Genomic DNA, 27,759 nt, shown 5'->3' with positions numbered 1-27,759 from the left:
AGTGGTGAATGGGAGTTTAGCATACTGATGGCTGGGGAGGAGTACACCTGGGTCCTGAATAGGACAGGGCTTTCCCCACAGACTGCTGGCTCCGGCGCCTGTGGTGCGTCTGATGACCCTGGCCTGTCCACTGAATAGGGAGAGGGGCTGAGCAAAACAAAGTGCTCAGGAACCTGTTGTAACTGGTTCGCCCCTTCCCTGCACCTTCAGACAAAGACTTTTACTGTATAAAAAGGGGCTGTGTCCCCTTACAATGGGTTCTCTTGCAGGATCAACTTGAGGGGGGCCTGCTGCTGGGAGAGACCGCCACTGGGGACTGCCTCCCTGCTGGAGGGCCCTGTGAGCTGGCCCTGGGCCCAGTCTTTGCCCCCCTGCTCTTGGAAGGACTTTATTACTGGACCTTTTTGATTTACAGCGCCTGGGAGCGCTCCTTGGACTTTGTAGTGCTGGGCGCGCTGTTTTTCTTCCTAGCGCTGTGTGCGCTTTGATTCTGGAAGCCGGGGCCCAACCGGCGCTGTTATTGCCATAGCGGGTGCCTACCCCGCTTGTTTGCGTGCCTTTGGCCGTGAGGACGACCGCGGGTGCCCACCCCGCATTGTGTGATCGTTGGCGGGTGCCCACCCCGCTTATTGTCTGATTACGTTGCGGGAGCCTACCCCGTACTGCCGCCGAGAAGCCGGGCCGCCGCGCTGCCTGCAGCGACCCGGAAGCGGAAAGAAGTCACGCCTGGTGGTGGGCGGGACAACGAAGCCGTACGTTGGTGGAGGGAAGCGGACGGGAGCCTACCCCGCGCTTCCCGGAGCAGAGAGAGGAGAAGTGCGGCCGGAGATGGTGCGGAGGGGGCGCGAGACACATTGTCGGTGCCTGCCCCTCCGCGTTGCAGAGAAGCCTCGGCGTCCATCGTCCGCCGAGAGAGGAGACGACGCGGGAGTCCCCGGAGAGCAGCCCGGTGAGTACAAAGGGCTGGGGGACTCCGCGCATGTATTGAGGGGGCATTGTCTGGTGCTCAGAGCCGGTTGAGGCTCCAACGAGGCGCATTGATTTCAGAGCCGGTTGAGGCTCCAACGAGGCGCATTGTATTTCCACCGAGCCGATTGAGGCTCAGCGAGGGGGGCGCCTTTCTGGTGATCAGAGCCCCCTGGCTCCCACGTAGTGGGGGACATTCTTTTTGGCAGAGCCCAGAGAGGGCTCCAGAGGCACGCCGGTGCCTGAGTTTATTCTACAGCTGCCCAGCACTTAGTGGGCAGCTGCCACGTTTAGGTTGGGGATACTTACGTTTTGGCCTGCGCAGCTGGCGCAGCTTGACTGGGACAGGGTGTCCTAGCCCCGACAAGGCCAGTTGGCCTAGGGACTGCCAGAGGTGGTGGCTCATGAGAGTTTCTCGCTAATGTTCTTTCCTAGCACCTCTGAATGTTTTATGCATCATGTGTTTTCTTTTATGACACCGCTGAATGTAGTTTCTGCATCATGTGTTTTCTTTCAGAACACCGCTGAATGTTTTATGCATCATGTGTTTACCTGCCCGGCACCTCTGAATGAGTTTATGCGTCATGTGCCATGTTCTGCACCTCTGAATGTTTTAGGCATCATGTGTAATATGTGTTTACCCCTACAGGTATTGTGATACTTAGGTGGTTGTGTTCCCCTGGTACCGGTGGTACTAGGGAGGTTCTGAGTCCCTGCGCGATAGTCTCCTAAGGTGGTTAGGGTTGCGTAGGTGATACGTTCTTGTTACCAGTAGTTACTGGTTGTGTGCAATATATGTTATTTTTGTGCTACAGTAATTTTATATTTGGTGCTAAGTGCTAAATATCTAAAAGTGCTGATTCCTGACAGTGGTCCATGTGGCCCTGTCCCCTATACATATAATCCCGTGTAAATTCTGCCCGTGCCTGTTGGCACATTGTAAAGTGTGTGTTTTTATCTAATGTGTTTTGTATAATACAAAGGCTATTTTTATAGAATACCTTGTGTGGAGTTTCCTTTGTGGTGGGCCTTGGGTGTTGTTGCTGGGTGCGTGCGCAAACGCTTTACACATTGCCTCAGAGATAAGCCTGACTGCTCGTGCCAAGCTACCAAGGGGGTGAGCAGGGGTTATCTTTGGCGTGTAACTTCCTTGCCCTGACTAGAGTGGTGGTTTCTGCCTGACTTTGGCGCAAGCCTTAGCCAACCAGAAATCGCCAGTTCTAACAAGAGTAAAGATCTGAAAATTTACATTAGAAATATTACAGAATTGTTTGGGAAAAGATCGGAAAGAAGATGTCAGCTATTAAAGATTTCTTAATAAAAATAGGTAGTACATTTATAGGTAAAATCTTATTTCCACTAACGTGTAATTTTCATAATATTAGTAATAGGGTTAGGTTGCATTTGCTGTAAAAAGAATAAAAATCAGAAAAGGTTAAAAAGAGAAAATTTAAGAAGAAAAGACAGGAATCAAGAAAGGGAATTTGATGAGATAGAATTAGAAGAGTTAAAGGAGAGTATGTACAATTCAGCAAAAAGAGAAGAAATAGGGGAAACTGAATTGTGATTAAGAGCAAGAAAACATTTTCAAATTTTCTGTAAAAGAAAATACAAAATTTTGATGGTGTGGTGATAAAATCACCAAAGGGGGGATTGCTGGAGCGGGTAATGCAAAATGTTGTATACCCTCCCCAATTTGCATGTTCATACTAATTAGAATAATCAATTAATTATAACCATATTAATGTTTGATGTGAAATATTAACCAACCCTATTAATAAATGAATTACACGTGGGATTGGCATTTGCATGGCCAATAAAATTCGTGAACTAAAATATGTACGCATACTAATATTAGAAAACTAGAATGTTGCATGTTATATGTTGCTTTTGTGATGTAATTGTAAGTTGCATTAAATAGTGAGTATAAACGCTTTGAATGTTGCAAGGGGAATTAATGAGGGTTTAACAATTTATTAGCTATTTCTATGTATTAATTATGTTTTGTGTTTGTTTTGCTTAAGTTGACCATTTGGGCCTGCCACAAAATGGCCGCCTCTTACACTTGACGTGACTGACTGCACTCCACGAGGTTCTGGGTGAAGTGCGCCTGCGCAAGAAAAGACAGCAGCGGCCTTCTTTGGACCCTAGCCAAACTGTACCCACCAAGGACATCCTGGGAAAGTTGCCAGGACCCTGGAACAACGGACTTTCTTTAAAACCGGAACCAGCAAGTGTGATGACTTAATGGACTGAACTATGTGAGAACTTTACCGGACGACCCTAAATCCTCCAATCAGGATGGCCGAAAACCAATATTTGTTACTTTTTGACAGTGATTTTCTTATAAAAGATTATAGAATAGTGAGGTTGAAAATCGCTCTTGTTTTCCTGACGTTATGCTGACGGAGAGGACGGTGACGCTGCAGGACAGCTGTTTTCCTGAATCTTTGACAGACTGAATGGCGGCTTGACTTTGACGAATTAGGGATCTTCTACGATTTGACTGACTCAGAGGACGACAATTAGCCAGATTAGGTCAATATGATGATCTGTGACTTGACTAATGACTTATTAAAGGTTTGCATTAATTAGATAAAGTTTATTAATGATTACATACAAATGAGTTGGGTTGTTTATTCATAGAGAATGTTTAAAATTTAAATGTGAGTTAGAGAATTGTATCACCTCACCCATCTCAACTAAATTAGATCCATCGTTAAGTGGAAGGAATATCTAGGAGTTCAGGTATAAGATGTGTTGAAAGAAAATACTTGAGATATATTTTCCGTTAGTACAGAAGATATTCCTTTCATGTCAGCGTTTGGAACATTCTTCTCTCAGGAAAGGCAGACCAATGATGTGTGAATGTTGGTGTTATGGGTCCCACCAGTGAACGTATTGATTGAATTTGTTAGTGAGGTATTTTGGTCTGTGACGAAGAAAGGATTTTGAATTCCACGCTGCATCACTTGCTGCCATAGAGTGCAACCGGAAAATCTACCCGCCAATTAGGTGCAAGTAAATAACCAAGTTTTAAGTTCCTTCCTGAACTGTAGTAGGTTGTTTTGGGTTCTAAGGTGCAGGGGCATGGAATTCCATAGCCTTGGGGCTAAGTGTTGGAAAACTTCTGCCGCCCCATTTCAGCGTTTTTACCCTTGGGACTACAAGCAGAGACGCCGATGCTGAACGGAGGCATCTCTGTGGGGTGTAGCGCTTAATGTATTGGCAGATCTGTACGGGTCCCACCCCGTGCAGAGTCTTGTGTAGGATACACATAGATTTTAACTGGATCCTAGCTGAAATGGCCAACCAGTGCAGTTGTTCTCGAATGATTTGACTAATGGCACTGAATTTGGGTAGTTATAGTAGTAGCCGGGCAGCAGCATTTTGCAAAGTCTGTAGATTATGTATCACACTCTTTTTGGCTCCAAGGTAGAGTGAGTTACAGTAGTCAATTTTTGACAAAATCAGAGCTGTAACGACCATTTTCCTAAGGGGCATAGGGATGAAAGGGAGGATTTTCCTAAGGATTTTCAAGGTGTAGAAGCAGGATGAGGTAATGCTGTTGACCTGGTCTGATAGAGAAAGATGATCGTCGATCAGAACTCCAAGGTTCTTTACCTTCTTTACGGGCTGGGGACAAGGCCCTGCTGTCCTGGGCCACCAGTCGGAGTTCCAGAGTGAAATGTCCCTTCCAAACATGACCACTTCTGTCTTCCCGGTGTTCAATTTTAAGCAATTGTTCTGCATCCAGCTAATAATATGGCTCATGCAAAGATTAAAACGTGCTGCCACAATCTCTGGTTTGGCGGCTAGTGAGACAACAATTTGCGTGTCGTCAACATAGCAAATGGCTGTGAAGCCAAGTGAGCGAATAAGTTTAGCCAGTGGGGTAACATATATGTTAAACAGGGTAGGTGAAAGTGCTGATCCCTGAGGTACCCCACATAGCATGACGAAAGGGGGAGATTTGTGCTCATCTAGCATCACAGATTGTTGTCTGTTAGTTAAGTATGACCGAAGAATGTCTGCCGCCTTATCAGTAATCCCTATTTCCACCAACCGCTAAAGAAGTATGCGGTGGTCCACCGTAACAAACGCGGTGGATAAATCAAGCATTATTAGAATGGCCTTCCCTCCCTGATTTAATTGCGCACGTAAACTTTCGGTAGCTGCAATCAATGCAGATTCGGTGCTGTGCCGTGGCCTGAAACCATCCTGTGCTGGATCAAGTTTGTCAATTGATTCTATAAAAGACTGCAGTTCCTCATTTAATACTTTTTCGAGAACTTTTGATGGAAATTGTAAGCAGGTAATGGGACGGTAGTCAGCAACTTCCGAGGGATCAAGGGTCGGCTTTTTTAGGATATGTTTTACCAGGGAATTTTTCCAGTCAACCGGAAACTGTCCTAGGTTAAGAATGTTATTCAGAAGAGGTGTCAGGTTATTAGCGATAGTATTGGGGACCATATGAAGGACTATGGCCGGGTAGGGATTCAGAGGAGAGCCTGATTTAATCGCCAAGGTAATTTCTTCAACTCTGTCCTGTGTAAGGGGACTGAACTCTTGTAAGAAAGCTTGTGTGTTTGATTTGTCCATCTCAAATTCGTCTTGTCTAGTTCCATTAGTAGCAGTAGAGAATTCATTGTATACTTTGACCACTTTGTCATGGAAAAAATTTACAAGTTTGTCACAGAACTGTTTTGTTGAGTTAAACGGTTTGGTATTACCAAAGGTGGCTAATTTAGAGACTGTCTTAAATAGTTCTCGGGGAGTGTTTTTGGAGGCCATGATTTTCCCAGTAAAATACGATTTTGCCTCATTTATGGTTTCATTGTATATTGCTAACGCCTCTCCGTAGTGTTTTTTTCCAGACTCTGAGTATTCCTTCCATCCAAAGTCATTCTTTGGCTCTAGAGATTTTCTTTAGGTTTTTTAACTTAATGTTATACCATGGAGCTGATGACAATCTATTGTTTGTTCGTATACAAGTTTCAGGGGCTAGCCTTGAGACTGCCTGTTCAATCCAGCGGTTGAAATGTACCCCTGCTTGATCAGGCTCAGTGTCCATAAAGGGGCTCTGTGATCGCAGTACAGCTTCAAGATCAGGACTGCTTATTTGTTTCCAAGGGCGTGATACCCCTGTTCTGTTTGTACCAAGGGTTCTATTTAGGAATCCGTTGGTGTGAACTTCAAATAAGACAGCACTGTTGTCTGTCCAAGGCAATGGTAGTGTTTTAGTAAATTTTGCCTGTGGGTGATTGGTAAAAATGCCATCCAAAGTATGTTTACCCTTGTGTGTATACCTAGTAACAATTTGCTTTAATCCTAAACTGAGAAGCCGATCTATTAACTCCTTAGTATCAGCATTGTCGGTGGATTCTAAATGAAAATTGAAATCACCCAGCATGGAGAAATTAGAGTGTATCATACAGGATTCCATTACAGTTGTAATGGATTCAACAAATGTGTTTCTGGGCCCAAGTGGTCTATAAACTAAAAGTCCATTAAGGACATCGGTACTGGTAACTTTGAAGCTAAACAAGATGGCCTCCTCCTTGAACTGGGGAATATCAGAAAAAGTGGCTTTGATGCGTGAACGGTAAGCAATGGCCACCCCTCCCCCTCTTTGTCCTTTCCTATCAATCCTAAATAAGTCATAACCCAAAGGTATGGCCACGTTTAGGTCAGGTTCAGAGGCACTGTGAGTCCATGTCTCTGTGAGGAATAGTATTTCAGGCATATGAAGTTCAAAGAAATCAGCAAGTTCGTGCCTATGCTTGGGAAGAGATCTAGAGTTCAGTAAGACACCAGTTAAGGTACGCTTATTACCGAAACGTGTGTCAGACCGAGCGAGCAGTGTCGGTATTATTTGGAAGATGGGGGACAGAGTGACCGTTTCCCAAGACAAGGTTACAAGTAGGACAGTGCACAGCCTGAGAATCATTTCTCGGGAAGATAGGCGGACATGTATTGCCCTTACCTTTGTGCTGAAGGTTCATCAAGGTTGATTTGGCATGAGTAATTGCATAGTTTTGACCAGGGGGAGTGGCGCATGGCGCAGTCCGGCCACTGAAGGGGGCAGACGGGCTTGCCTTTGGTGCGTCGGCGTTGCGCCGGCGGCGCATCCGCTGCGTGGTCGCGAGAGCATGCCCTCTTATGGGATAGCGTGGATGGAAAGTGCTCAACTACTAGAGTGCTAACCCCACAAAAAGGCGGCCCGCCCAAGATTGCGGGACCGTCAGGAAAACAAAACGTGCGTCCAAGACGTGAGGCTCTTAGAACGCGAACCGCAGGTAAAATACAATTTTTCAGTTCTATCACAGTAATTCAACAATGTTAAAACAGAGGTATAAAAATGCTCAGTAATCAAGGAACATTAAATCAGGTTAAAAGTATTTTACGGGGGGATAATCCCCACATAAGTGGTAGCACTGATTGGGTTGGCCACGGTGCAGTTTGCCTCATCAGGCAGGCAGAGTGACTAGGTTCTTCACTGCTGCTTGCCCTCGGATCGCCGTTAGTTAACCCACCGTGTTGGCATACTTCTTGTATGAAATAAACGTGCAGCAAACTGTTTTCCAGCAAAAAATTATATGGATTGATAATTTGTGCAGCGCAACCAATTTCTGCTGAGCCGGGGGGTTGGCGATATCGGTACTATCACTGATGATGCTTGTAGCTCCCACTAGCAAGACGCTTGCACTCATGTCATTGTTCTGGTCCGGTTCAGGTCGAAAGCAAATCTGAACAGGAGCGAGCGTGCATGGAGGGAAGCACTTGTTTCCCATGTATAAACATTACAGTAACTTTAACGACTGAGCTCTAGAATGGCAAAACACTGCAGTTGATCAAGAACAAACGATATTATATACAATTGAATTATGAAAAACATGCAAGCAAATCTCTAAAAGTATAAAGCATGTGCGCTGAACTCCCGGAAGTCCATCAGCTATCGGACTCTTCCAGAGCCCATTGCAAAATCCAACAAGCAATCAAACAAAGTTGGGTGGAGCCCAGTCTCTCCACCAGCCTTGGGCCACCCTCTCCCACCTTAACTCCACTGGTCTGCACTGCCCCGCCCCGCCCAAGCTCATTCAAACTATGGAGATTTGCTAACTCCGCCCTGGGCTACCGCTGCCAACGCCCAGGGGTAGTTTGTATCAGAGCTACGGAAAGCAATCCACGCCCAGCTCCTGACATAACTGCTCTAGCTTGTGCCTCAAGGGAGAGGGAGACCTTGCCCAGCACATGAGCAGTTGCGCCGCATTCCACCTGAAACAATATAAATAGGAAGCACTATCTATCTCATGTCTTCCTAAGCTGCTGGTATTTTCACACATTTCTCCTCTCCCGTAAATAGTGAGGCACCCTCCCTTACGCTCATATGTTCCAGCCCCCCCTGCCCATTACCTCCTTCTCCACGAATTCCCTCAATACCACTCTCCAACAGTGACCTTCACCTTTCCATTGCCCCTCTCTTACATACATTTATTTTTTGTTTAAGCGCTACTCATAGTTCACAAGTTTTGTGGTACAGGTTCTTTGCAGCAAACACATCATCCCTCTGTGCTTTTTTAAAGATGAGTAAAAACTGCCACTAGACGACATTTTGATCTCTCACCAGCAGTAACATTAATCACCAGAGTAAATTTGAAATTTTTATTATTGCCTGAAACTACTGAATGCAAAAGGAATTTACATGCTTTTAAACCATAAGTTATTTTTAAACACACCGCCCAGACCAAAGTCCGCATCAGGCGTGACTGCAACAGCCACACCACCCCACCCCACAGCCAGCCCAGACTTGGTGCATGTCACAGATGGTCAACTGGCAGCACCCGACTCTGGTATCAGCCGGATTTGTAAATCTGTTCAACAACTTATCCAGCATGTGTGCAGTGGTAAGGGCGGTGAAGCAGCCTTCCGGTCTCCAACCAGCTCTGGCAATGAAGGACTTCATCCAACGAGATGGACACAACGCTAGCAGTCCTGCCATGGAACCAAACACCACAGGAAACCAACGTGAGGTGAGTGCTTTCTCCTGCTTTTACCTTGTTTTTCACTGCTTCTCCTCGTCTGCACTCATTTGTCGCTCCCGCCTTCTGCTAGTTTTCCAGGCTTGAGCCTAGCCCCACCCATTGCTTCCCAGCACCTGTTCCTCTTCCCAGAACCTACTTAATGGAGACTCCAGCGTGAACCCATTGAGCAGGTCCCAGGGCCACCTCTCCCGTCCTGTTGCACCACTCTGCTCCCTCCTTGTTTCTCTGAGTGCCTTCTCCTGCTTTTGTCTCGTTTTCTACTGCTTTCTCCTGCCTTTTACCCCGTTTTTCTGATTGATTTCTCCTGCTTTTGCCTCATTCCTTACTGCTTTCTCCTTCCTTGTCCCCTGTTTTCTGAGTAGGTTCTCCTGCTTTTCCCTCCCTTTTCACTGCTTCTTCTTGTTTTTCCCTCATTTCAGACGGCTCCAAGACATGGTTGTTCGAATTAATAGAGCACCACAAAGCAGCTAGCAACTCCAGCGCCTTAAGACACTCACGGGTGATTTGCAGCGCTTTATAAATCCTGATTGATTGATTGGCTTTAAGTGTCACTCATTTGGCAGCAGACTGTCCCTCGTAGGTCAACAGAAATGTCACACATAATCTGAAAATGTGGCAGCTACAGACGTGCTAATGACTTCCAAGACAGGTCGCAATAGGGGCCTGCATGAAAGAGAGGTGTTACCTCTCTCATGCATGAAGTCACACAGGTGTTAGCCCAAAGGAGAAGCCACCTTTAAACAACAAATGGGTAAAACTTGGGAGTGGGGCTGCTCTATTGTTTAGGTAGACAGGCTGGTACTGGGGACAGGAGAGGCAAAGCCAGTAGCCAAACCATTTTTTTCAGGGGTGAGTAGCCCTCTGGTAGCCACACCTCTGGGGGTGGGCTAGCGAGTTCTGAGTTTCAAGAGAAGGGCCTTGCAAAGTTGGGAATGGGCAGAATGGTGCATCCTGGGATACCCAGTTGCCACACTTCCCAGGAAGTGGTCATCAGCAAGGAGGGGACCTGGTAGCCAATTGGCTACCAACTACATCCTACTTTGAGGGCATTTTCTTAAGATAAATAGGGCACCCTGGGCACCCAGAACTCAGATCTCACCTGACTTGGAAGAAGGATCAAAGAAGGACTACCGTGCTGCACCAAGAGACCAGTAGAGAAGCTGCACCATCGAAGACTGCACCTGATGGCTAGTGAAGAGAGAGACTGTGCCTGCCATGTCCTGCTCAGGGAGAAGCAGACTCTCGAGCCCAGTCAAGCCAAAAGAAATCCAAGCGCCAGTTGACTGGCCTCATGTTTGCAGGACAGGGACACAACAGCTGAAGAAGCCTGCTGGGGCAAGTTGGTAGCGCAAAGTCTTAAAGCTGATACTATCACTGCTGTGCAGCACGGAGGTACAAGACCTGATGCATAGGGCTGTACCCAAGTTCACTGAGCCTGGGAGTGCTGTCAGAGAGTTGCTTGGACACTCAGAAGGGAACTTATCGACCCAAGAAGGACTGAACTGTGGCCACAACAACAGGCGACTGGTAGTCCAGTGGCGAGTGGAGTTCAGTTAGACCGTAGAGGATTTCATAGGACATCGACCCTGCAACCAGGACCCCCTTGTGAACCGGTGAATCCATACAGAAAGACCCACGTCAACCACATTGCATCTACAGAATCTTTGGAGCAGCTTCAGCATTCTTCATCCCTTGCATCAAGACCACTCCATAGGAAACCACTGCATAGCCACTAAAGTGCCTGGAACTGCTGGAACAATGCTTCTCCTGTGAAGGTAACTGTTATTGAGGACCTGGCTGGTCCTTCCTGACAAACTCCCTAACAGAATTGGTCGCTCTTAGTACTTCTAACCGATCACATTGACGTTTATTTAAGTTTTCCTTGAAATTTTTTCCAAGTGTCATTCTTCTACTGTTTTGGTGCTGTTTAAATGCTTCACACTTGTTTCTCCATAAAGCTTTGCTTCTCAGTGTCACCGATACCCAGGGTTGAGCTGATGGTTTTACAGTCGAAACCCACTGGACCTGAAAGGGTTGGTGAGTAAATTACATGGTACACACCATATAAGGTACCCCATTTCCTCATATATACACACACACATTATTTATCTATCTATATATATATATATATATATTACCTACTGGCGGTCACCAGTAGGTAGTTATAGTTAGGACCACGTTTCCATAGGAAATCCGCAACATTCTATTTTGAATAACTTTGGCGCCGGTCGACGAATCCTCGCGAATTTTTCAAAATAGGTGGGGCGCTACGCTCCGCTCCTACCCTGAAAGTCTCGGGGGGATTCGTCAAGCGGGGGCTGAGATAAAAGGGGGGTCCCAAAACGCGTTTTTCCCATGCATTTTTCCATAGGACCTTTAGACAGGGCTACAGCCCGAACGGCTGAACAGAATTACTAGAAATTTGGCAGAGAGGTAGTCCTCAGGTCAAGGAAGTGCCTTTTGTAGGTTTGGTGTAAATCTGTTCAGTAGATTCTGAGAAAATAGCCTTTAAATCAATATATATATCTGAGCCAGCTTACGGTGCGCTTACGGTACGCTTACCGTACGCGTACGGTGGCGTGCGCGAGCGCGATTCTGATTGGCTCTTAGATCTTAGTAAACATTCGAATCGGCCGAAACCAGGAAGCGGCGGCCGCCATTTTCTCTCTCGCACTGAGAGTGATGTTTAAAATATAAAGCACAAAAGCATGTAAAGGGGCTGTTTAGACAGCTCCCACACACATAGCAATGTTGAGGGAGTCCCCAAAGATCCCCCAAGGCCAAAAACGGAATTTTTATTTTTTCGCTAATTTCGCCGATTACGCTTACCGTACGCGTACGGTAAAAAATTATAAAAAAAAAAAAATTATCCACACTCTCCCCACCCCGTGTGTAATTGGTGCCCGAAGAGCACCAATTGTGCATGGCTTATTAAAGATGACAAACTAAAATATTTAAAAAAAAAATAATAAAAAAAAAATTATCCACACTCTCTCCACCCCGTGTGCAAATGGTGCCCGAAGGGCACCATTTGTGCATGGCTTATAACATATACGAAAAATTAAAATATTACCTTTCAAAACGAAGTGCATCATATGTCCTCCATGTGCGCACGGTGCGCGAAGCGCATCGTGCGTACATGGCCCATCTAGCGTAACGTGGGCACGCGCACCGCGTGCCCACCGTGCGTGCACGGCACTAACTGCGTAAAGTGGGCGCGCGGTGCGCGAAGCGCACCGCGTGCTCACTGTGCGCGCACGGTGCGCGAAGCGCACTGTGCGCGCACGGTGTGCGAAGTGCACCGTGCGCGCACGGAACGAACTGCGTTAAGTGGGCGCGCACGCCACGAATGGCGTAAAGTAACTTAGCATTTAAAAAAACGTACAAATTCACTGAAAAAACCATAGGTTTCACACACGTTATAGTTAGGAATTAGCATTTAAAAAACCTTGCCAATTCACTGAAAAAACCATAGGTTTCACACATGTTATAGTTAGCGGAAATTTTACTGATAAAAAACCAATGAAATTCCCCCGTTATAGTTAGTGCAGGCAACTATAACTCACGCGACCGCAATCTTCTGCTGATGACATATGTGTCTTTATGAAAAAAAATATTTGTAATATATGTATAGCTAAAAATGTATGGAAGAAGACATGGGCAAATAAGTGTCTAAATACAGTATTAGCATCAGCAGAGGATTGCGGTCGCGTGAGTTATAGTTGCCTGCACTAACTATAACGGGGGAATTTCATTGGTTTTTTATCAGTAAAATTTCCGCTAACTATAACATGTGTGAAACCTATGGTTTTTTCAGTGAATTTGCAAGGTTTTTTAAATGTTAATTCCTAACTATAACGTGTGTGAAACCTATGGTTTTTTCAGTGAATATATATATATATATATACACACATACATACATATCAATAATACTTGTGCCCCCACCATGCACCGTGATGTCATTAATGATGGTCATTTAGCATGTCAAGAGTGATGTAATGTGTGAGATCATGGGCAGTGCATGGCCATGCACAAGTTATAGAATACTATAAAAGGTGAATTTCAGTGTCTTTTTTTTGTTTTCAAATGTTCGTTTTATATCTGTTCACCAACCTTACCATTTGGCTTTATCGGGACTTGCTACATGTATGGCCACTAAGGCAGGATATCTACTTCTGTCAAAGTTCCCCTGTTTTCAAACGGGCCTACACCACTATCAATGTGTACCTCAATGGTGTATACCAACAGCAACATACCAGATTGACTTTTCTTCCATATTTATGCACTGGCGTGGTATTTGTTACATGTAATCTTTTATACAGGTTGTTCACTACGACTTGCCTCCTGTGCTACTTAGCTAGGGCTAATTCTCGAGGATGATTCATTATATGTTATAGTTGGTGTAACTATTCTCCCCAGATTGAGGATATACGCTGTAGGGGCCTGACTCACAAAGGTAAACTTACACTTTTGTCTAAGTTTACTACTTTTCAGTATTCACAAAGGTAAACTAAGACCAAAGGTCTAACTTTACTACCTTTCGGTATTCACAAAGTTAAGATACTACTAGTAAAGGTAAACTTTTGGTTTAAGTTTACTGAAAAGTAGTAAACTAACACAAAAGTGTAAGGTTGCCTTTGGGAATTGGGCCCTAAGTGTTTGATGAGACTATTTGTCTCTATAACTTTTCTTAGGGTAATCATGTGATTGACATTGTCCTTTGCTGAAGTTCAATATAGTAGTCTGCTTTCTGTTGCAAAACATACGCTATATGGAACAAATAATGATGGCCCTTTTTACCATAAATTAGGATTATTTATGATGAAACCATTTCTTTATAAAGTGTGAATTAGAACACTAATGAGTTTATATACCTTTCTGAATTGGATCAATACGTGGACCACTAAGTATGTCTTTTATTTTCATGAAGGTATGTTTATTTGTTTCTGTGGGGAATGTCTTGATTGAGAAAGGCTTCGAAGTTGAAGCATTCTTTCAACTCTGCACTAATAAACCTGGATTTGCCATTCAAAGTGCCTCTTCCTTCTTTTGCTGGAATATGACAACAGAATTATCTCCCCTGTTTTGTAGTCAGCCAGCACAGGCGTAGTTTCATTAGAGTGTTTGGGGTGTTAAACCCCCTGATGCATGTATTATTTAAGAAACATTTGGGTACAGGAGCTATCAGTCGAGTATTGTGAGGTGTGTGTTGGATTTCACCTGGGATTTTTAAATACTCACTCCGACAAAAACACACACATCTCTCCTGTTTTGAGGATCTTAAAACATGGGTATTTTACAAAATATTGTGTTTTAAGTCCCCCTCAGAATCCGCACTCATTTCCATGGGCCCTTAATCCTCCCTCAAGCACTGCTTCTCATATAATAATTAACATGATATCCCAGCATGATTGTCAGAAAAAACGCAGGTGCCCCCCTATGACAAAACAACCTGGTTTTGCAAGGGGGTGCACCAGCATTTTAGGTTCCAGGTTCGGCCGCCATCTAGGGAAACCAACCAAACCCAGACATTTCTGAAATCTAGACACCGGGGAAGTCCAGGGAGGTGTGGCTTGCGTGGATCCCCCAACATTGTGTTACCCAGAATCCCCTGTAAACCTGTCAGCCAGGAGTACCATTGTGAGGAGCACCATCGTGAGCACAGTAAACATTGTGGTTAACTGTGTAATATGGTCCAATATTGCCATCAAGGGGTTCTGGTTATATCAAACGAGGCCAAAGGGGACATTGTATGAGGACTACTAAACAGCAGTGAATTCACTCTGACAGTACTAATGATAAAAACAGGAGTTACATGCAAATAGCACCCTCAGTCAACTGGCCTCTGGACTGCCAATAAAGCAGCCAAAAGATGACATCTGGGGCAAAAGCAGGAGATATTAAAGCATTTTCAATACAAAGTGGCAGTGTCGGTTTTAGCATATCATTTACGCATCAGTAGTAGCACCCACTTTATTTTACCAGTTCCAAATTAGTCCCCGCTGCAGAAGGCCTCTATGTGCAATGAATTAGGATAACTCCATGTTTCTGCATCTCTTTGATGAATTGTAGCTGAGCCAACATTGGACAACTTGAACAGCGTAGACTAATATTTACCATTATTTCACACACTTCTGGTCCAATTGCTCAAATTAGCAACTGATACACACACATAGAGGACAAGAAAAGGTCAAACATTGTACCTTACAGACCCTCCCTTTAAGCTTTTTGCTGTTTCATTTTATATTTCAGACGCAATGTATGCAACTGTTCAGTTTCCCTGGCAACAGTGTACTTTTAGCTAAAAGCCAGTGTCTTTTTTTCCCTTCAACACACTTTCCTGTTAAACCTGTTTTTCTGTATGCAGTTGCCTGTTTGTACAGACGAAAACGCACCAACAAAAAAACTCTCACGTGCTTACCTGCAACAAGTTAACATTTAAAGGGCATATATTTGTAATGTACTCATTTCCGCGTAGCGGGAGGGGACGTTTCTAAGCACGCAAATAAACAAAAGGCTACATCAACCCAGAAAGGAAGAAAGAGGGAGCAGAATCTGCTGGAGACAAGGGAATGAATGTGTAAGGCAGGCCTGAGAAAGAAAGGAGGCAGGAGATAAGTAATAAAAACACAGAGTGGGCTGGTGAGTGAACTGGCTATTTGCATAGCAGCAGGGACAGAAGTGGGCCACCACCTCAGGAAGTACTATGTCCACTGCAGACTGTGGCTCTCTCAGAGGAGCTGGACCAACAGATGCTGTGGGCGATGGGAGTGACAGCAGAATTTGAAATTAGGGGATCCATAGGACACTTGCATGCAAGGAACTGGCTCACACACATGCCACTCTTCTGTATGGACTGTCAGAGGCTCACTCGTCTGTGGCACTGGACCAGTACGGTGTAGGGTGACCACTTGCCATTAAGGCAAATTCTGGGCACCGACTGTAAAAATTCACAACAAAGGGTCAAAATTCAGGACAGATTTTCAGGACAAAGGGTCAATTTTATGGACACATTTGTGCAAGTCAAGCAATAATATAACACTAAGTAAATACAAAGCTGACACAGTTTATACTCTTTGGTTTGAATAAAACAAAGCAGTATTGAGCATCATATGTGCAGATTAAAAACCAGAAAGTATTTGCAAAATTTTACATCCAACATAAGGACCTTTTACCTCATGATTCTCCCCTTTTATGCTGAATAACAGTACCTGAAGTAGTGCTGTGTTGACAAACGTGGGTTTCCAGTTTATCCCCTTCCCTGCTAGGTCTGTAACTTTTTGTCCACATAAGGTATCCAAAACTAATTTGCATCCTTTTCTTCCAGCATCTTGAGGATTCAAAGGCACTCAAGGGTTTGTAGATTTCCCTGGAGGGAGCCGAGATATTTGCCAAAATACAGCTGATTTTGGGGCGTTTTCGGAAAATTGGGAAAAAAGTGCTGCAGAAGAAAGCATCCGTTTTTTTCCCCGCAAAAGGTATCAACAACCATCTTCCCAGCTTTCAGGAACAGGCAGACTTCTGTTAGAAAACCAACATTTTTTACACAGTTTTGGCATTTTACTGGGACCTAGCCTATTTTTCCTATTTTTTTGTGCTATCAATCTCTTTCCAGTTAGTAATAGAAATGGGTGTGAAAGCTTGTGTGGATTCCACAACTTTTCCCTACCCAGAATCCCCTGTAAACCTCAAATTTAGCTTTAAAAAATCATATTTTCTTCACATTTCTATCTGGGATCACGGTACCGGCACAAAGGTCCTATGACCCAGCGCTCACCTTGATCTCCTGATAAAAATTATACTATCGCCTCATTTCAGTTTGGTTTCAGTGAAATGACATCAGCGCGCCGTATGCATTTATAGTTCTTTCACTGAAAAAATCAGAACAGCCTCGGGAGCTGGGAAAGCTCTTATCCAGCTCCCGATGTTATTTTGGTACAAAGGAAATCCCTCTGGTGCCCGCACTAGAGGGATTTCCAGTGCCATGTGCTCGGACCAGCAGGAGCCGTCCGACGCAAATGAGCACTGTTGCGTGGACACTTCCCGCGTGTCCGACGCTTGCAAGTGGTTATAGGTAGTAATAGTCCAAAGACAGAGAGAAATTTTGAGTACTTGGTTATAACACATTTGAAGGATATAGTGTGCGCGTACCAAAGCCCCTTTGAGTAAGTGTAAATACAATGTTTGCCAAGAAGGACAGAAGAACAATTACATCGCAAAACATAACAAGCATTGGCAAACCCAATAGGTCTCGGCAGTGCTCAAGCTATTGGCCTTGTCATGTCTTTTAGCCATGTTGTCTTGCAGCAAATCTATTGTTCAGCGTGGGTAAAAGTCACTGATAGCCAAAAATCATGGTATGTTGAGCCGACGCCGAGTCTCTTCACCCCCATGTTGAGTTTATTTTTCTGCCCCAACTAACACAAAAAAGCGCTACGACGTGGCCTGTGCTGGTCACATCTTAGCACTTTTTTCAGATAATTAGCCATGCTGAACTTCAGATGTGCTGCTAGAAGAAATTGCTAAAAGACCTTTACATTGACAAGGCCAATAGTTCAGGCATTGCCGCGATCTATTTGGCTTTGCCACTGCTTGTTCTGTGTTGACGCCGTCTTGCTAATCAAATGTAGAAGTGATAGTGAGAAACAGTTGAATAGCTTTGAAGTGAACTGAGGATGTGGTGTAACACGCATAGCTGCCGACATGGGAACTGGGGAGCCAGTTTCAAATCTCGGGTCGGCTGAACAGTTTGTGATTCTGCTGCAAATCACTTACGATTTCATTCCTCCTGTGTACGACGATGAATGTGTCATTGTGTAATGTAACTAGTGAGCACTTAAAGCGCTCCAAAAACATCGGCTGGTGTTAGCACTATGGTAAGAGGAAGGACAGAACAAGTGCTCCAATACCATTGGATCATGCAAAAAAATAAAAAATAAAAGCAGCTGCAACAGGGGAGGTAGTGGGGGGACGGGTCAAGCAGCAGAGCAGGAGGGGATTGAGAGATGGGCAAGCAATGACAGGAGAGGGTAGGTGAAAACAACAATAAAGGGGGATAAATACCTTAATGGAAGCAGGATCAGTAACAAAAATGAATGTGTAATTTTAGAATGTAACTGGTAAAGCACTTAAAACGCTCCAATACCAATGGCTCGTGTTTGTGCTATGGCAAGGAGGAGGACGGCGTGAGCACTCAGATACCATTGGAACATGCAAATAAAAATACAAGTGCTATTCATGTTTTAACAACTTAGGGATTGGATTTGTTTATGTACACGTGAAAGCATTTTAGTGGTATGTGTGTACGCTTTGAAGAGAGTCTATGGCAAGACGGAGGATGGAACAAGCGCTCCAATCCCATTGGATCGTACAAAAAATACTAAATAAAAGCAGCAGCAATGAGGGAGATAGTGGAGGGATGGGTCAAGGAGGAAAGCAGGGGGGTGTGAGCTGGGCAAGCAACGACAGGAGAGGGCAGGAGGAAGCAACAATGCAGGGGTAGGGGAAGGATCAGTGATAAAAATGAATGTGTCATAGAATGTAACTGGTAAGCACTTAAAGAGCTCCAAAACCATCGGCTTGTGTTCGCGCTATGGCAAGATGGAGGACGAAGCGTGCACTCCTGTACCATCGGATCATGCAAAAATATAAACAAGTGCTGTTTGTGTTTTAACCATTTTTTAAGAAATGCATTTGTTTATGTACATGTGCATGCATTTTAGCGGTATGTGTGTATGTGTACAAGGGAGACGGCCTGAAAACACAAGTACTCCAATGAAGTGCTAAAAAAAAAAAAATAGCTGCGCAAACCGGTAGTAGTGTAAGTATACATGTACTTGGTCCATACGCAATGAGAGGGCCAAACACAAGAAGAGGGCAAGACACCCACATGCCATGAGAAATGGCCTCAAAGAAAATGAGTGACTTTGAAGTTTACCAATGGTATCAGATGGCGGCGTGTAAGCCCTCAGATAGAACACAACACTTACTGGCTTTTCGAAAGCTTGTTGTGTTTAGAAACGGGGAGATTAAGGGCCATATGTAGGTAGCATACAAGTTACCACTTCTTAAATACCGAACTTTACCGATTCGGTATTTAAGAAGTGGTAACTCGTATGTAGGTAATCATTCGGTAAATATTACCGAATCGGAGAAATTCGGTAATTACCGAATCGGTATTTACCGATTCGGTAATGAGGCATACCTTCCCATTGATTCCTATGGGCCTGGAAGCCCATAGGAATCAATGGGAAGGTATGCCTCATTACCGAATCGGTAAATACCGATTTGGTGATGGGGGGAGCACATTCAAGGGTGGCAGGGTGTCACATTGACACCCTGTTGCACCCCTGATTCCTGCATGTGTGCACATGTGGCGCACATACATGCCCTAAGGGCATGTATGTCTGCCACATGGCACTGTTAGTCCAGCAAAATATTGCTTTTTGCAATGAATTCGGTACTTAGCACCAACATATATTTGGTGCTAAATACCGAATTATTTTCCCTACACATCACTCATTTGAGTGTCACCTACATCTCATTTCAGGATTCGGTATTTACCGAATCGGTAAAATTACCGAATCGGTAATTTTACCGATTCGGTAAATTACCGAATCCTGAAATGTTCCCCCTACATAGCACAAGCCTAAATACCGGTCGGTAACGGGATATTTACCGAAAATCGGCCGTTACCGACCGGTATTAGGCTACCTACATATGGCCCTAAGTCATTTATTCGTAATCACAAAATGGGGAACTCAGGCCGTTGCAAGGGAGATGATATGGTGTCCTCTCGTAACGGCCAGAGCTGCCGACTATGGAGCTGGTAAACAGGGTTTGAGTTTCGGCATCAGCTTAACATACTTGATTTTGGGCAAATCACGTAATCTCGCCGTGCCTACAAATATTTATGTGTTCTTGTGTTAAGTAACTGTTGCTAATGTAAAGCGCTCCAATAACCTTGGGTGGTGTTGGCACTCTATAAAACTGCACAAAATATGTAACTGGTGCTTGTGTAAAGAGCTCCAATACCTTTAGGTGGTGTTGGCGCTACATGAAACTGCACCAAAAAAATGTGAAAAACAGAGTCGGTGGAAGAGGGGATCTGTGCAACAGAGTTCAGCAGACAACCAACAGCAACTGGGGGCTGCCACGGGGAGATTAAGTGATTTGGCCGTAATCACAAAATGTGAAACTGTGGTCGAGTCTTGGGAGATGATGTGGTGTCCTCTTAAGAGAGTATGTGACGTATGGGCCATTACTGCTGAGACGATAGCTGAGAAACCGGGTTTGAGTTTCGGGGTCTGCTTAACATCCTTGATTATGGGAAAATCACTTGATCTCCCTGTGCCTACAAAAATGAATGTGTCCTTTTGTAAAGGAACTGGTGTTAATGTAAAGCGCTCCAATACCTTCAGTGTTAGGCTGGTTTACAGTAGTGAACATGAGGAGTAATATCTGCATTGGCACCCACGTTAAAAGGACTACTTTTGCCATGGACACCGTAGGGCAGGCAGACCTTGATGCCATCAAGACTCAGCCTGGCTCCTTTGAAAAGAATTCAAGTTGAGCAACAATGGTGCACGGAAAGACTTCACTGGAGGAAATGTTGTCCCACACAATGAAATGAGAAGCAAAAAGGTGAGACAAGAACAGCTGAATCATTTCGCACAGGAAAAACACGGCTATGCAATTACAGCAGAAAACACAGGTACTTTAGAAGCTCTGACATGCCCTATAGTACTGCATACCTGATTCACTTGAGGTCTGATTTTCCAGATATAAACACCATTGCTGAACGTCCACATATGGTGTAAACACGCACACACATCTAGTCCCCACACACGCAGAAAATAAACAAAATACAAGTGTACCAAGTAATAGCAGCCGTCTACACATGCTCCAATCAAAACGTCAGCTATACATTAACTGCACATTAAAAGTTCTGTGAGGTGCGAGGGAGCAAGCAGAGACGGGCGGGAGGAGGTGGGGGAAACAGAAAGCAGCAAAAAAAGGAAAAGCAGTGATGAGTGAGGAAATGATCTTTGGATGGGACATGAGAGCAGGTGGGAGGAGACGGAACTGGTAAACGCATGAGCACTGTGTAGAGTGCTGAAAAAGAAAGAAAAAAGTAGGTCCTAAAATGGTTGTAAAAACATGAGCGGTGAATATTTGCAAGAACTTGACCCATGCTGTGGGGAGAGGGCTAAGCACAAGAAGAGGCATGACCATGAATCCCAGGGACAAATGGTGACAAAGAATATGAGACAGATGATGGACCGAGCAAATGGGAAGCCTATGGGCAGGCTAAAGCCCACATATTAAACACGTCTCTTTGAGGCAGCGCAAGCGCTGTCTTGACAAGACCTAAAAATATGAATGATTTATAGAAAAAGAGCACGAACATTCAAAACATTGCACAATTTAATCTTCAATCTACAAAGCAGGGATGTGTTAACAATGCACCATCATCTGCTCTGGAAAGTTCACCGCATAGTGTACCACCACCAATGGCTTAACTCACCACCACATATAACACAGAGCACTAACACTCATAGAACACTGCCCCACCATTCACAGCACATTTAATTCTAACAAGAGGCAAGCTGTACCATCACCCTCAGAGCCATGGACCACTACCTGCAACAAAATGCACCATCATGCACTGGGTAATCTATACAAATGGCATAGATTACCAGCATGCAAAGTACAGTGCACTACTACTTTGCAACAGTGGACATTAAGCTTACTTTACAGACTGCCCATGTAATTAATGGACAGGAGGTCACTCTACTTCTGGAAGACATTTAAATGGAGCTCTCTGGTTTCAGAATATAATTCTGGCAGCCAGTCTGATAAGTAATGTTTTTAGTGCAATGCAGTCTGTGGTAGTCTTTCACTTACTCCTTGATCATTACGAACAGACAGACCATAAAAAGTTTCATATGTCCCTTAAAACCTGACTATTTTAATCTGTCTATCTCCAAAACATCTTCTTCTGTCTGTTCCTGAGTCTTGGCAAAGCGCTATGAGACCCTTGGGTGATATATGCGCTCAATAAGAAACGGTACATAGACATAGACAAAGACATGTGATGAAAGATTGCACTAATGCCCAGCTGGACCTGTTCCGCGGGGAATGGAAGACTGCACTTGCCTCCTTCTGTGAGAGAAAGCAGCATGCTTTACTCCTGCCATGCTGTACTTGTTCTGTGAGAAAGCAAAGTTTGCATTGTTGCTGTCCAATGTGTCAGTGTTCTGTGATGGCAAAGGTTTGCGTTGCTGCTGCCTTCCTGGAACCTGTTCCCTGAAGGAGGGGATGCTGCGCTGTTTCTGCCCTAGGTGCACCTGTTCTATGAAGAAGTGGTGACTCCATTGCTGTTGATTCATCTTATGAAAAAACAATAGAGACCTCTAAAAAGCTTCATCCTCCTGTTTTATATTTTCTGGCGGGAAGATGTTGATTTTTTTTTTTTTTTAGCTCACCAACATAATTTTAATACAGGTCTAACAGTTTAAAAAAAGAGAAAATATAAATTGATATACGGGAACTCACAATTATGCGAGCAGGGTTTCTCACAAATCAAATGAACTATTTTTAACGGATTAACATCCTTTGGAAAATTTTGAAATATCGCTGACAAGTGGCTTCATGGCATGTGTAACACCTTTGGCCGGTTCTGAAATTTCAGCCAACGTCACTTTGCCATTTCGAGTTTTGAATCCATAATGACAATGTTAAAAGCAAAACTATAAGCCTTACAATACAAAATATTGTTGACTGAAAAGCAACTGATGGCTGATCGCTCCATGTTCCTCTTTCTTGCCGTCCCTCAGTTGCTGTTCTTATTTCCTTCCAGCCCACCTTCTCTTGCTTTCTCGCCACCTCTTGTCTGTTTAGTCCCCCAGTCTCCCCCGCAATCCCTTCATTATCCATGTGTTTCCTCATCCCATCCCGTTCATCGGTGTCTGTGCACTTCCTCATACCCTCCCACCTACCCTCCTTTCTCCATGTGCTTCCGCAGTCACTCCAGCCCATCCTCCATTGTCCATGTGCTCCCCACTCCCTGCCCACCCACTTTCCATTGTTCATGTGCATCCCAGTCCCTCCCACCCACTCTTCGTTGTCAGCTTTTTGCCCCATCCCTTTCTCTTACCACCCATTGTCATCTTGCATCCCTAGCCCATCCTGCCCACCCTCCATTGTCTGCTTGCTCCCCCCCGCCCCTACTGCCCACTCTTCAATGTCAGCCTACTTCCCCATCCCCTCCTGCTTGTCCACTGTTATCAGCTTTCTGCCCCACCTCTTAGAACCCACCCTATATCATCATTTTGCTGCTCCATCCCCTTCCGCCCCATGTCGTCAGCTTGCTGCCTACCCCCTTCCAAACACCTTCTGTAGTCCATTTGCTTCCCCAGCTCCTCCTGCCTTCCATTGTCTGTTTGCCTCTTCAAGCCCTTCTGCCCACCCTCTGTTATATGTGTGCTTCTCCACTGCCTCCTGTGTTACCTTCTTCCCCACCACCGTCCTTCTCTACCACCCTCCCTCTCTGATGTCTTGTCCCCAACCCACGCCCCCATTCGTTCTTTTTTATTACAACAAAGAAGCACATTAGCACTGGCCATGTCATAGCACTTTTAAAGGTTTTTGATCATTCTGCACAGCAGTGGTGCTGCTGTACTGAATGGCTAAATTCATTGCAAAAGCCAAACACTCTCACAGGGGAGACCAATTGGCTTTTCCAGTGCTTGTTGTCTTGTAAGCAATCAAGGGTTAAACAGCCTAGTGGGTGAGAGGGTATAGATAGCCTTTCAGATGCAAACATAATCATCTTGCTGCTAATGGCCTATCATTAACAAAACTAGGAGTGCAGTTCCTCTGGGAGAGAGGGGGGGGGGGAGGGGAGAGCGATTAGTCTCTATAGAATGCCCTCACACACCTAGCAAGGTGTCATGCTTCATCATAGGGCTGTGCTCCTTGTCGGGCCGGCGCTGCAATGCCCGACGGGCTCCCGCAAAGGGGCTCTTTTTCGGAGCTCTTTTTAGAGACAGCCGTATGGGTGCATGGGGGTAGGTGCAACAAGTGTAATGAGTAGTGGTGTGGTGGGTTAAAATAGGTATGCTATTGCCAATCAAGGAACAATTTTATTCTGGTGGTATACCAGCCTAATTAAAATAGGTGAACCCCAAGGGGATTATGATGCTCCCCAGGGAAATAGAAAGGTCGACATATTTCTTGCCCTGTGCCCAAACGGGTCGGTGGCAATTCTTCAGGACCAAGTGAGAGAGTGCTCAAAATAATCTCTACTACATAGTGGGTGACAGTAAAATTAGTACATCACCAAAGAGAGTCCATTGGGTCCCAAAGGGGAGTGGACCCACTGTTGCGAGACCCCCTGGGATACAGATATTGCTGTACGGGTTCGCCAATAAAGCCGGAATTAGCTCGCCGAAGGTTGGGCGTGCGTGTAGCTGTGCTCCTACTGAGGCTTTGGCTTCACGGAAGCTAGACTAGACACCTTAGGGTATTAGTTGCGCACAAAAAATCTCATAAATAAATAAATAGTGTAGGGGTTTTAATGTAATATTATGCGTTGTAATGGTATGCGTTGTAAAGGTAGTATGCGACGTAATGGAATGCGTTGTAAAGGTAGTTTTTAAAAATGCGTTGTAGTGTCATGCGATGTAATGGAATGCGTTGTAGTGGATGTTGCGCTGTAAAAAATGTGTTGTAAGTGTAGTGCGTTGTAAAAGTTGCGTTGTAAAGGTTGTTCCCCATTTGGAGCACTGTGCAGGACCTCAGTACAAAAGCTCTTGGTTCCTCCCTTTTTGTAGCAATGGCCTATCATTAACATGCCTTGGAAAAACAAACAACCTTCTTTATCAGAACAATGAAAGCAACATCAACTTACCCTGTTCTGAAGTACACTGAACGGAAAAACAATGAGCAAATATTACATCTGATGAACCGGACGGGAGACGGTGCCTCTATTGAGTATAAGTCGAATTGGACACTATTTGTCTCATCGATGCCAAACTTTCCTATTGGCTTTTTTGGCAGATATTGCTGTGAAAATTTTGATTATCAAGCCGTTCTTGCCTAATGATAGTTAAGTTCCATCATAAACACGTATCGGACGTCTTTATGCATCTGGGAATTTTGGGGAAAATATTGGTTATAGAAATCATTGTTTAAACAAAAGAATTTACGCAAAAAATCAATTGCGGTCATATGGACATACAAATATTTGAAATCAAAGGTGGTCGGTGTGCCACCATTTTACCCTGAAGAAGTCCTAAGTCAACAGGACGAAACGCGTCAGCTGATGAAGAAAAAGCAACACCGCTATAGATTAAAATGAAATAATGAAAATAGAAGAATGAAACGTCAAGAATTTAATTTACTCTTATCATTCTTGTATGATCACGGACTCTGATTTCTTTGCTGTTGATGTTTCGCGGTGCTTTAAACCATATCTGTGATTGTAAATATTACATCTGTAGCAGGCCACTCATGTCTTCACGGACAAGGCACACACATTCAGGACAGTCCGTGAAAAATACTGACAGGTGGTCACCCTAGGGGAGGGAGCCTGGCTGCCTGCTTCCTGTTCCGGAAATCGCTGCATATGACATAGTAGGTCAGTTTCTGTGGTGCCAAATCTAAGCGGCTAAGTAATAGGTTTGACCTGTTCAGCCCACCCATATTTAATACAGCCAATCATAACAGCAGGCAAGCCAAGTGGGGAGCAAGTTTTCTACTGTGTCCCCTTTTGGCAATGTAAGGGGCGTAGTGCGGGCTACTGCGGCCCGACCTTCAGGGTGCCCCGACCTTCTGGGTGCCCAATTCAGCCCAAGACCAAAGACTATTTTTGAGATATGGGAGACTTAGTGTTGTGCTGGACCCCACCATCAACCACTGACTTAAATTAAGCACTGATAGTTCCCCGCTCCTACCTGTCCTTCCCTCTACATTCCCTCCAGCAGCAGAACCCCACCAATACCTGCCCCTTGCATGCTCATTCCTGAGCAGAACCCACACCTTCCTGCCCTCACTCCTTCCTGCAGTAGGCTGCAGACATGCCTATCCTCCCAAATATTCTCCCAAGTGGAAGCACTTTATAAGGGATCAGAGTTGTGTACGATGATGATGATGATGATGATGCCCTCCCCACGGGGCAGCAACATTTGTCAAGATCATATATATTTTTGTTGCATTTACTACTTCTTACCTTCAATCGATATTATTGGAAGAGGCGTCATTTTTTGCTACCTTATTTACGAGCGTTTACACTTTCCGAGGTAGAGAGCCTGTGAAAGGCTGCAGAAATGAAGGCTATGTCTGGAGTAAGCTGGGACATAAGTGAGAAGGGGCTTTGGTGTGAAGGGCGTGTCAGTGGGGGGCATGCTTCAGGAGTGAATGGTCTGAAGGGACAGTTGTCAGTAGGGGAAGGGTATGTCCACTGTCCCTCCTATTCTTGCATTGTTTAGAGCAAAGCTTGCACTTCTGCTGCCCTTTGCCTGTCTTTTCTGTGTGTAAGTGGAGTGTCCACTGCTGCTACTCATACTGCACCTGTTCTGGGAGTAAAGGAAACATATATAGCTCATGTCGCACAGTACCTGTTCTCTGGCGGCTGCTGGCTAGTAGTACCTTTTCTTTGTGTGAGAAACGTTTCCAAGGTTGCTGTTAAGACTACTCTTGTTCTAAGGAAAAGGGAAGCCTGCACTGCTGCTGACTATTATATACTCTGAGTGAGGCCAGCATGAGAGCTGCTGCTGCTGTCCTGAAGCTATTCTCTGTTTATAAAGAGGTGTGCACTACTGCTGCCCATGTCGGACATGTTCTGTGTGCTGTATGGGAAGTTGGAAATAAGTTTAACTCTAGAAAAGTCACACTTGTTGACTTAATCAATGCTTGCTGTGATCTTGTTGCTCTGTACTAGACTAAAAGCAGTGCATGTAATAATGCAGGCCTTCGCAGGCCACAACGGTTACCTCCTAGGGCAAGAAGCCACAACAGGTTAGTTTAAAGCATCCATGAGTTAAACCGTGCACATTCCCTGTATCTTGAACAGCTCACCTCTGGCAGACAGGAGGGATCATTGAGTTGCAGCAGAACGCGCAGCTCCTTTTCATTGAGGTTGCTGATATCATTGGCCTTCAGCACAGCTCTGTTGCCCACAGAATGGATGTCATGTGAAAACTTACAAAACCTCCTGAAAGAGAAGACGTGAAACAGAGCATCGTCACTCTAAACTCTAAAGGTGGGAGAGAGAGAGCACAGAGGTGTAAACCGTGGAGCAAAAGTATCTGGCGCTGGGGTTTAGGTGTTGTGTACACACGATTTAGACACTGGTGTACAACAATGTAGAAAAATATGCGCAAAAAGTATTATATGTATTATTGAGCACATTATTAGACCTAAAACCATCGTAGTTCGTGCAAATACTGGAGTGGAAAAACTTGCATTGACTTTTGGATAGGCATCAATGTTAAAAATGTGCATAAATCATTTGTATCTCATTTTACATTAGCAGCAGGGTCAAAATCAGGCTGGAAATGTACCTATATTCCTTTAATAACTCATGAAAGGTTCCCAATATTGCACATTCCTTCCATTTTAGAAGAATGAATCAGGTGTACGCTTCAGGATATTATCCACATGTGACTGTGAAATACATTCAACATCAATGCGATGTCTTCCCTGGACCGGAAACAATCATCCTGGGACCGGTTTCGGGCTAACT

General features: G+C 44.7%; 1 protein-coding gene across 1 annotated transcript in view; it reads right to left on the bottom strand.

The window, feature by feature from the left end:
* The window catches only part of LOC146854276 (protein mono-ADP-ribosyltransferase PARP12-like), a 220,507-nt gene that overhangs the window by 153,474 nt on the left and 39,274 nt on the right, over positions 1–27,759 (bottom strand). The window contains exon 3 of the mRNA XM_085652062.1: positions 27,093–27,228. Within this exon, the coding sequence (XP_085508188.1) occupies positions 27,093–27,228 (136 nt within the window). The remainder of the gene's footprint in view (positions 1–27,092; positions 27,229–27,759) is intronic.

Source organism: Triturus cristatus, chromosome 4_1, assembly GCF_964204655.1.
Source record: "Triturus cristatus chromosome 4_1, aTriCri1.1, whole genome shotgun sequence".
NCBI classification, from domain to species: Eukaryota; Metazoa; Chordata; class Amphibia; order Caudata; family Salamandridae; genus Triturus; species Triturus cristatus.
Note: the sequence above shows the minus strand (reverse complement) of the source record. Positions and strands in the feature narration are given on the sequence as shown.